Genomic DNA, 12,052 nt, shown 5'->3' with positions numbered 1-12,052 from the left:
AAATAGGTCTAGCATTGAGTAATAAGCAAGGATAGGGTACAGCTGGGAGGGTGACAACAGTGTTTAGAGAGACCCTCTCTTTGGCACAGACAATCAGGGGCTGTCAAAAGCTGAGGATGAAGCAGGATTCTACATGGAGGAAAACGTCATGATACCACAGGTTCCACTGTAAGCACAGATAATAATAGCTTATCTAATATTTTATGAGGCCAGCATTACTCTTATACCAAAATCTATCAATATTATCAGAAAATAAAAACACAAACTGATGTCCCTCATAAATATAGATGCAAATATATTTAATAAAATATTAGTTAATTGAAGCTAGACACATATGAAAAAGATTATAAGTTCTTAGTAAGTATAGTTATACCAGTAATAAAAAGATTTTTGAAATTTGAAAAGAATAAAAGAGAAAAAGCATATGTACATTTGTATATATGCACAAAAAACATTTGACAAAACTCATAATCCATTCAAGGTATAAGCTCTTAGTAAACTAGATATAGAAGAAAACTTTTCCAACCTAGTAAAAGATAACTAACTTTTTATATTACAACATAACCTCCAAATAACCCTACAATTAATGATAAAAGACTGTAACATTCTCCCTCAGAGAATGCAAGGCAGGGATTCTATTCTTACCACTTCTAGTAAAAACCTACTGGAGACTCTAAGCAAGAATTAAATAATAAGGCAAGTAAAGAAATAATAGGACTATAGACTGAAGAGAAAAAAACAAAATTATTTCACAGATGACATGATTATATATGTAGAAGTCCTAAGGAATCCAAAATATAATTCTTAGACTTGAAAAGTGATTTTAAGAAGACATAGTATATAAAGTCAATATATGAAAGTAAGTTCTATTCCCACATATTAACAAACAATTGGAAAATAATATAAAAATATTATTTACAATATCAGACAAAAACATGAAATAATAAATTTAATAAACTATGCTTAATCTCTATGCTAAATTATAAAACATTGCTGAATGATTTAAGAAACCTGTGTAGATGAAGAAATAGATCACATAAAATTGGATTCTCATGGATTAGAAAATACAATCTTTTAAAATATCAATTGTCCTTACATTGATCTATATATTCAATGCAATTGTAGCCAAATACCTAGAATAACCAATTTTTTTTTTAACAAGAGTGATTTTGGAGAACTTATATTGGCTGATATCAAGACTTTCCTTGAACATATGGTAATTAAGACACTGTGGACTGACATTAGAATAGTCATGTGATTTGTGAAACAGAATAGGGAGTCTAGAACTAGATCTGCACATGTGTGGATAATTGTTTTTGACAAAGTAGCTATATTATGCAATGGAGAAAAGCATACCATCTTTTTTCTACTTAAAGCATATCATCTTTTTTCTACTTAAAAGCATACTACCTTTTTTATTTTTCTACTTAAATATACCATGTGATGAAATGATCAAGAAAAGCTGCAAAATACTTTTCATTAAATAAGACCTTTTACAGAGAGGAGAGGAGACATGAAGTGGCAAACAGATCCATGATACCAAAATATTTTATTCTTTAATTTATTGTTTAATAAGAATCCCTTTTCTATTATTATCTTTAACTGTGCGTTCTTCATGTATTATATAATTCACTACATAAATCACCAGTAGAATATCATATCATGTTATTCCTTTGCACAAAACCCTCTAGTTTTCTCCATCTTACTAGCAACGCAAATTATGTTGGCTACTGATTATTTTCTATTTTGAGAATCTACTTTTTACTTTTAATTTTTTTATACTTCTTCAAATCTGAGAGTGCTCTATACATGATAGGTTTGACTTTTAGAAGTTTCTATCTGCCCTTTATTTCTTCTAAGGTAGGTTTCGGTTCTGTAATTGTGCGTCATTTTCCCCTGCTTTGACTTTATATTCTAAATGCAAATCAGCTTTGTGAAAATTTTCTTCTGGACCCTATACAATCCTCTATTTGAGTGATAGTGATAGAAACAACAGCAATAATAGCAATAAAGTAACACAGGTACTTACCTTTTCTTAAAAATGTTTTATCTCCCAGTCACTACGTTATACTAAGCACATTACAATAACTATTTCATTAACTATTTAAAATGTCATTATTTTATATTTATTATCCTCACTCTAGTGATGAATTATATAAACTCGAGGAAGGTTGAATACAGAAGCTCTAATGTGGTTGACTTATACATTTATCTGACTTCGGAATCTCTGCTCTTAAATTTTGTCTTAGACTGCCATTAGGCTTAAATAATGTTTGAAGTTGGAACTTCTGAAGATCTAACAATAGATTTGCTTGTAACCAAGAGAGCTTCAGTTTAAAAGAAGCTAAATATAAAATCCCTGTCTGTCCTCTTTCTTTCTACTCATATATGGAATTTTCTTTCCTCTCTAGATGAATACGGTTAGACTTGGTCTTAAGCAAGTGTGAAATAAGTATTATTTTGCCTTTCTCACAGAGTTACTTAAACCTGAATACTAGAGATGTCATATTCTCCTGGTTATCTCCTTGGTATAGCCTCTGAGTCATGGGCTAGACGGTGGAAGGACTTAGGGGTTCTCAGTTATTTTCTGACCAGGTAGATGTTTCATGAAGCTTAACCCCATGTTTTGAAGCATGTTTGAATTGATTTTACTCAACTGTGTTCCATCTAGTTTACAATAAATTCAACAGTTACTAGACTCTAGTATAAATTTGTTATCCATGGTAGGGATTTCCTACCATGATTCTGACTGGCATTTTAATAAAGAATTTTGGAGACAACGTATTAGAGGTTACTAGGAAGAAGTAATTTTAAATCAGAAGTTGATTCTTTCTCCTCGGCTATGATTTGGTTTTATATTGCTTTGCTTTGTATGGACACCACTGTGTCTATTATTTATGTAGATACGCTGTCTCTCCAACTACATCATTGGCAACTTCAGAGTATGGTTTGAACTGCCATTTCTCTTGGTTTCAGTGAGCAAATAGTTTCATAATCTGCATGAAGTAAGCATTCAGTAAAATCTTGGAGGGAAGATACTCTTTTTTCCATTCTTAATTTCTCTGAAATTCATATTGAATTCATATTATTCAATTTCTATGAAATTAATAATTCAGAATGAATTCAAAAATATTCCCTGTAATTCAGGTTATTAATGAAACAGAAAGGAGAAAAAAATGTCCAGTGAAAAAGCTCTTTGTAAATTACATACAAAACTAGCCATTTAACGTAATAGCCAGAATGCCTGGCCTAAAATGGGTATCATCTAAAATATGATGAAATAATAATTGTGAGGAAAGAAAATAGTTGGTGCTTTAAAATAGTCATATTATTCAATAACATTTGTGTCTGACTTATTCAGCTGCATGCTTATTTTTTCAAATCACGTGTAATAATCCAAGTTTGGGAGATATTAAAAAAACATTATTTTTCCAGCTGATACTGTTCTGAACATGATGAAATGCTACTTAATGCACTTGTCAAATGAATAGAAAGTATAAAATTGTGAACAGATAATATCATAGTCTGTCCTCATTTCTAAGATATTTACTATTGATGCTTCATAGGCAAAAATCTCATTTAAAGAGCTCATTGTTTTTGAATGAGTTCATCTGGAAAATCACATACACCATGACCTATTTATAAAATAATTTAGTTGTGAGTGATGATTGCAATTTGCCAATGATAATAGAAAGACAGTATTTCTTTGGTATTGTGCCAACTTTTAAGTCATGTTAGAAAAATTTACAATAGTCAATTGTTTCTTTCAAACTAGAAATATGGGAGGCTTTATATGTAAGTAATAGATCAAACTTCTGAATTTAGAAATTAAGAACTATTATAAATTATCAATAATTTGTGTATGAAAAAAAGATGGTGAAAGTGCTGAGACATTTAGATAACTGAAATTCATTCATAAGTAGGTTACCAAAACCTCAAAGTACTTCTACACATAGTAAAGAGACAAAAATACTCTAGGAGTTAAATCTTAATATATCCTAGTAACCTGGTAAGTTTCACATTCAACTTGAGAAAGAATGACTATCACAAGGCTGAATTAGAGGTACTAACCATAACACTTTTATGAGATTTAAAACAAGATAATTGTGGATTCTTTTCACATTCCACATTTTAAACTTCCAGACTCAGACCAGGCTGAAGCAGAAAAAATAGATTTAGGGTGAGAAGATTGCACTTTAGAGAGAAACATAAGTCTTGTATGTGTAATCTCCATGTCTTTAGATATTTATGTGGAATTCATATATGATTTTAGTATCTACATCAATAAATAGAATTTATTATTTTTAGATATATTTCATGTTTATTAATATTACAAATAGTTATTATCTGAGATATATATCCTTTTATGTATATCAGGAATCAATTATTTCACAGAAAGAAAGAAGTTATTTGTTTAAAAAATATTCCCTGACTCACAATATTGTGTAATAACATGATGTTTTATCTATGGAATGCTAAACTTTCCCTGGAAGAAGAAGGTATAAGAAATAATCTGCCTAATGGAGATCACAACTTCAATGCCCAGTAGGTAACCAAATTTTAGTAGCCTTGTGCTGAATCCATCATTTCCCCTGCCACGCTATCTTCTCTCTTCACTATTGTAGTGAATTGATGTTTCCACAGAGTCAGTCAGCAGACAGGAATTTTGAGTTATTCTAAGCACACAGAATTTCACCAAATCATGTAAATCGCACATTTTCACCTCTTATGAATCTGTCCCCTCATATTATCCATATAGTAGAGTGTTTGTCCATGCCCTCTTCATCTATTAGGGCTAACAAAATGTCCCTCTAATTATCCATCAGTCATTCTACTACCCTGCCTAATGGTTCCATGTCATCAGCTGACAAAGTAGAAAATCATAAAATTGGCCATAAAAGGTCCATAAAATCCTACATAATTTGGCCCCTGTCTGCTCCTTTTATTTGATTTTGTTCTAGCCTCTAATTTTGAACACTGACTTCAACCATTTCAAATGTCATAGCTTCCTAATCGCACCAGGCTGGTTCCTGACTCTTTTTTCTGTTCATGTTTTTCTTTGCCAAAAGTTAACCCTGCTCCCTACCTTCCTTCACAATGCCCCCCTCTGGATGGGAGACGTATAGAGTGCTCATTTGGTCAACATTCAGCTCAAGTGGATAAAGCTGATCATCCTTTCTTATGCATCTTATATACATACAAGTCTTTCTCAGCAGCTGTAGCACTTTACTGTATATGTCTTTCTACTTGTCTATTTTTCCATGCTGAAATGACAGCCTTTAAATGTAGATTCTCTGCTGTATTCATTTCTGTCATCTTCAAAATTTGCAAAGTTTTAGAAAAATTGTAGATGCTTTAAAAATGCTTACTGAATTGATGGATAAAGTCACAAAAGTCAATACCTGGGTTTTCAATAGGTTTTTCAGGTGGAAGTCATATTTTCTGATGAGAGTTAAGAGACATTGTCTGGAAAATAAAAAATAGAAACTTTGTTTAAAATTGAGTGGGGAAATTTATATTATCTTTAGCACAAACATTTATCACAAATTTTGTTTTGCCCATGATACTAACATTGGCATGGTATAACAATGATTATTGTTGACATAATTTTGAAAATATCCCAGAAGGGTGCCTTATAAAGTTTCTATAACTTGATAGACTACAAACATATTTAAAAATCTTAGAACTCCAAAGAATTTAATTTAACCAAACCTCCCAAAGGCTGATCATTATATAAAACTACTCTTAATTCAAACTGTAAGTTGCAAAGGGATTCATAAGCAGATAATGGCATATATTAACATCAAGAAATATTAAGTATGCAAAACCTTGTAGAGAATTGCATTTGGAATTAATGGCTTATATTTATAATAGATGGGGTTGTCTTTGACACCAAACCGCTGCATTTTTGTTTCCTAAGCTTCTCTTATTGCTCCAGCCTTAACTGTGCTTAGGGAGAAAACATGCAATTTGAGCAGAAATTCTTCTGAGCCTCACTGGTCAAAAATTATTTTCCCAGATATTATTGACTTTACCTTCTTATTTGTCTTGAAACCTCCTGAATTAAATTGAATCATGAGTCACACAACTCAAAAATGCAGCATTAAAAAACACCATTTTTTAAAATAGTAGCTGTATTCTCATTTTTCTACATTATCACTTTAGCTCAAAGACAAAATGCATAGAAATATATAAAAGTCAATGAAAGAGGAGGTAAATAATAACTAAAGATTTGGGGAATGGCAGTGTTTTTATATACAACCTAAAACTATTAGTACCACCAAGAATGTACCCACTTCAGCACTTTGGTTTTGGATATTGTGTCTATTTTATAGAAAAAATCTACTAGGAACTAGTGAAGGCTTTTAAGTGATTTGCTCAACTTCTAAGAGGTAGTTGAGTCATAAAAGAGAAAGGCTGAAATCAAAGCCCTTGCCATCCAGCGCTTGATTTTTTTTTTTTTTTTTTTGATGACCCAATAAGTTGTTCTGAGGAGGGCAGGCAGGGAAGCATTGTATCCCAGAAAGTAAAGTTCTACAGTGTCCTTTGTGAGGCTGAGAATGTCTCCATGTTAGATGCCCTTTGATAAAGATAAGAAGGGAAGGATCAGAACATAATGGAAGTGGAATAAGCACTGATTGAGAGTTAGATACTTGGTTTTAGTCATGGCTATGGGATTAAATATTTGTGTGACGGTTGCTAAGTTTTTGAGCTTCTGTTTTTAGTTTCCTTAGCACAGAAGAAATAGCACTGGGAGATGGCATCCTCTCAGACTGTAATCCATTGCGCAGGGATTGGAAGGAGGGGTAAAGTTGGAAGCTAAGCTGTCCCAGACATGTTTCCTTTACTCTTCGCTTTGCCCTGAATTAACCCTCTGGACACCTAACTACACTACTGGTCAAGACCATCAAATGTCTGCTAGGGAGCAGGCAATGACAGGGGTAAGACAAGAACAGAATGAAAGCCTCCTTCTCTCACTCTCTTGTCACAGCCTTGACTTGCCTCTCTGTCCTCCAGGTAGAAATGGCTTAAAAGGTACAACAACCCTCCACCAAGTCTTTCAAAATAGTCCTTGGTGTCCCAAGGATTTCCTGCTTTTTGAAAAACTTCTCATATTTGAGGTTCATGCTTGTTTCTCTCTCTCTCTGGTCCCCCCACCCCTGGAAAGATTTATTTTGGAAAAAGGAAACTACAGACCTTGTTTATATGTTATACGACAGAAATCTGTACCGGAATCATATAACTAACCATAAAATGAGAATTTGTGTTAGACTATGTTTAAAGTCCTTTCTAGTCCTAGCCATTCTATGATTTTATGGAGTGAAGTGGATACTTTTAGGGGAAAGGGGGGCAGAGAAGTGCACATGGAAAAACACAATAGTTTAATGAAAGAAAATGTCCTTTGTAAATTTCAGGCAGATCTGATTTTAGTCCTGCCACTAATGACCAGAATGGCTTTAGGTGAGTTTATTTAGCCTCTCAGAGCATCAGTTTCTTTGATTTTGAAGCAGGATAGTATGAATTATCACAGAGTTTTAGAAAAAATTAGATGAGATAATGCATGTAAATGTATAATAACTTCACAAAATCATTAGCCAACATAAATAGTCACTAAAAAAAATTTTAGCTCATATTTTTATTTATTTTTTAAACAATTTTATTTTAAGTTACAGGAAACGTGTGTGGGATGTGCAGGTTTGTTACATAGACAAACATGTGCAATGGTGGTTTGCTGCACCTATCAACCCATCATCTAGGTATTAAGCCTCACATGCATTAGCTATTTATCTTGATGCTCTCCCTCCGCCACAGCTCTGATGGACCCCAGTGTGTGTTGTTTTGCTCCCTGTGTCCATGTGTTCTCATTGTTCAGACCCCACTTACAAGTGAGAATATGTGTTGTTTTGCTTTCTGTTTCTGTGTTAGTTTGCTGAGGATAATGGCTTCTAGCTCCATGTATGTCACTGCAAGGGACATGATCTCATTCCTTTTCATGGCTGCATAGTATTCCATGGTGTATATGTACCATTTCTTTATTCAATCAGTCACTGATGGGCACATGGGTTGATTCCATGTTTTTGCTATTGTAAATTTAGCTCATATGTTGTAAGGCTTTACTTTAGAGATTTATGACCTATACCTCCCACATTACATTTTCTACTGGTTCAGCTCACAACAACCTTAATTGCAGATATACCCAAACTCCCAGTTTAGCTATCTGATAAATCTATTATTCCAAATAATACATGCATACATTTAGATATAAGAATGAAGTTTGAAATGTTCATTTGTTGTCACTCGAGTTTTCCAATTTGAATTTATACTCCTCTATTTATGATACACCATTTATTTTCAGGGAGTTTCAGGAACAAATTAAGTAAGAGATGGTTATCTTCGAAGTATTAAAATTGTTTTACAATGAACTTAAGTGATATATGCAAACCCAAATTCACAAAATGAATCAGGAAAACATGTCCTTGAAAATGTAATAACCAGAAGCAGAGATTTTTTTTAAAAAAATGAATGTTAGAATGCTCTGGAAAGTGTTAGCAGCTCTTCAAATAAATCTGAATGACTGTGAAGAATGGGTAATTATTAACAGAATTTGCCAAAGAGAGATGCCTATTAAAAGTACAATAGCTTCCACAGTCCTAGTGAAAGGACAGTTTTTACAGTCAACTGAAAAATATTGAGATTTGGCATTTGAGAACTCAATCAGAAAGTTGCCTTGTAACAAATGTAAAATGTCTTACCTGGATACTTTCCAAATATGCATAAATTCTAGAAATTGGTTCAGATAAAACTGGCAGTGGTCATCTTCATGCTGTAGACAGCAGAATATATTAATATTTACAGAGTGAATAAGAATGAGTACCAGATAAAAATAGGTCTGTAACTTCCTGCTGTCATTTTATTCACCTAGTTTGATAACCTTCATTCATTAATTTTATACTTTGTCTTAAAGACCTTACAAGACGCTTCTTAACTATATAAGCCTTTTCAATAGTAAAGCAGAAAGCTTAGCTTTGGCTGAGAATAAACTTAAGAAAGTTGAAAAACATCGTGGCATCACCAAGGTCTAACATTAATTCTCCTACTAAGCAAGAAGGCAGATTTTTAGGCACCAGTTCTCCCACATATGTGCACATTTTTTTTTCACATTTATGCCATGTGTGCCATAGCAATGTAAAGCCTGACATTTTGCCAGATGGGCGGGCAAACATATAACCAACTCCTTCATTTTTCAGCTTCACCACATTTTGCCACCAAATTGTCAGTGTAAGAGAGCTTTCCATTTTGTGAGTACTAAGCTATGCTACTTAATGACAATGACTGGTGGGTATAAATTCTAGGAGTTAGTTGGCATTTTGTTTTCTTCCTATATAAGCATGAACTACTCATCTTAAAATATCATTCCTATCACCCGTATGCACGTGCACACACACACACACACACACACATACACACACAATCATACCTTAACTTCTTGACTACCTCTCTTGCAACAGGGCATTCATGAAAACCCTTTGCAAGTGTACAGAGAATGCAGTATGTCTCATCATAATTGCACGATTTCACCACACGGTGGCATTAAGGTTGAGATCTGAGTGAGTCCCTTAGTGCCTGGGGTGTATGTAATCTTGTATGTCAATACACACATGATCTATTTTTAAAACTATTAGAGATTTGGACAGAAAACACCAGAAGGAAAACCTTTATATGGCCCAATGTCAAAGGTAAATTAATTTTTATATTGATTTGTTTTATGAAGAGGAGGAAGGAAGCTAAGTTAAATGGAAAGAATAAGGTCATTGTTATAAACAATACTTTGACTACATGCTGTGAAAAAAAAACACTATGTAGAATGGCTGAGAAGCGAAGATGTGAGTCTTACTCTCTAGAAATTTACATATAGAGTCACTGGGACAGCTAAAATAAGAAGTGTGACAGTGACAAGACAACTTTTTCCTGCAACAGAGAAAGCTAAACTGTGGTCATGAAAAGGATAGTAAAAGAAGGGGGAGAATGAAAAGTGAAAAACAGAGTCTAAATAAAATGTAAAATTTGAACTATAATATTTGGCACTTGCCTTGTTTCAGAAGTTAAAGCCAAAGCAAGAATATAAATAATATACTTATTTACATTTTTCTATGAAGCATAATCATGTTTATTTAAAAAACAATTTGGCTTCCAGAGATACTTTTGGTATTTTTTATAGTGCCATTTACTAGAAAACTTTTAAATTTAAAGTACTTCACTAAGCTGGAGGAAAAATAGCTTTGTAATGCACACATATTAGAAGCATTTTTTGACAAAATTATTAACAGATCTTGAAAAAAAACAAAAGCTGGAGGAAAATTCTCATAATTGTCCATGAAAGATAATGTACTTTTCCCTAAAGCTGAGGCCATACTTTAGCCTTAAGGAAAAAGGAAAAAGTTAAAATCTTTTTTTCTCATACAAAAATCTATTGCTGTAATGTTCTGTGTATCTTCCTCTGAGTTATAAGAAAATCTTGATTTTATGATTAATACCTACAACGTTAGCAATACTTTTGATCAAATTTTAGATAGGTTAAAAAAAGAAACAAATTTTAAAATATTAAATTATTCATAGCTAATCAAGGTAGGAGTTTTAAATTTTGAAACCTTGGATGATTTCCGAAGATCATCAACCTGCTTTATTGATTGATTGATTGAAACAGAGACTTGCTCTGTGGCCCAGGCTGTAGCCACTGCCTCCTGGGTTCAAGTGATTCTCGTGCTTCAGCCTCCCAAGTAGCTGGGATAACAGGTGCATGCCACCATGCCAGTCTGCTTTTTGTAGCTTTTGTAGAGATGGGGGTTTCACTATGTTGGCCAGGCTGGTCTCCAACTCCTGACCTCAGGTGATCTGCCTGCCTTGGCCTCCCAAAGTGATTGGATTAGTGGCCTGACTAACTGCTCCTGGCCTGCTTTTTTTTTTTCTTAGAACAACTTTCTTATTCTCTTGAAATGAGGATTAAATTATACCATTTCAATATAATATTATCAAATATAAAAATAAAATATTATCTAAGATGAATTGAGCTTTGCAATGCTTTGCACAATTAGAAAACTCCAAAGTATCTACTGAAAGGCAATGGTATCAATAAATTTAATATAATGATGATAGTCATATTAATGTGAAAAAGAATATTATCAAGACAATTTTACAGTTTTATTAGAAAGATTATAATTGTTCATAAATGTTTTATTTATAGCTGAAATCCTGAAAATCACAGAGAATTTTGAAACCACTATAAAAAATAAAACTGAGAGAACATTTGCTATCTCCTTATGATGTATCTATAAAATTAAAAACACAAATTAAGGGTTACTTATCTTAAATATGGCAATTCAGACTATGAAAATGAGACACAAGTTGATAAACTGTTAGAGTTATATTAACTTAATAAATCATATATATCTTAGAAAGAAAATTTTTTAAAACTTCAAAACCAAAGCAATTATCAGTTTATTTTTATTCTGTTGTTGCATATAGAATTTTCCATTGAGACTAAAGTTTATCCTGCTCTATAGATATTGGAAGCTTACAAGAAAATTTGTGATATATTAAAATTGTTGGGATATCAACAAAAGTCATGACACTGTGTGTATACTATTTTGATATAACACACAAATGTCCATCCCTCTCTATATATCCAACATCATGAGTAAATCTCTAAAAGGAAATTAATGTTAATAATGTTTTAAATTTTTATTTGTAAAGGACCAAAATTGCACACAGTGTAACATCCAATTTTGTGACGTCAATAGCTAATATGTAGGTAGTTATATTAGATGCAGGCACTGACTTAAGATCTTCATTTACATTTCTTAACTGAGTTTTCATAATAACCACATTAAGTAAGAACTATTATTATTCGCATTTTAGATGAAGAAATTTGTTCATACATTTGTTTATTGTCTGTCTCTCAACTAGAATGTGAACTGTACATTCTAGAAAAGGCAAGTACCATAAATGGCATGTAACCAGTTTTATTTGCTAAATTAATCAATTGTTATTAGAT

At 32.7% G+C, this 12,052-nt stretch overlaps 1 protein-coding gene across 1 annotated transcript in view; it reads right to left on the bottom strand.

Annotated features, from left to right (window-relative positions):
• PIK3C2G (phosphatidylinositol-4-phosphate 3-kinase catalytic subunit type 2 gamma) overlaps window positions 1-12,052 on the bottom strand; it is a 397,969-nt gene that overhangs the window by 329,265 nt on the left and 56,652 nt on the right. Inside the window, exons 7-8 of the mRNA XM_032253772.1 lie at window positions 8,754-8,824; window positions 5,403-5,466 (exon numbers count right to left, since the gene is read on the bottom strand). Coding sequence (XP_032109663.1) covers window positions 5,403-5,466; window positions 8,754-8,824 — 135 coding nt within the window. The remainder of the gene's footprint in view (window positions 1-5,402; window positions 5,467-8,753; window positions 8,825-12,052) is intronic.

This window comes from Sapajus apella, unplaced genomic scaffold (assembly GCF_009761245.1).
Source record: "Sapajus apella isolate SASKATOON/1434 unplaced genomic scaffold, GSC_monkey_1.0 scaffold84, whole genome shotgun sequence".
In the NCBI taxonomy this organism is placed as follows: Eukaryota; Metazoa; Chordata; class Mammalia; order Primates; family Cebidae; genus Sapajus; species Sapajus apella.
Note: the sequence above shows the minus strand (reverse complement) of the source record. Positions and strands in the feature narration are given on the sequence as shown.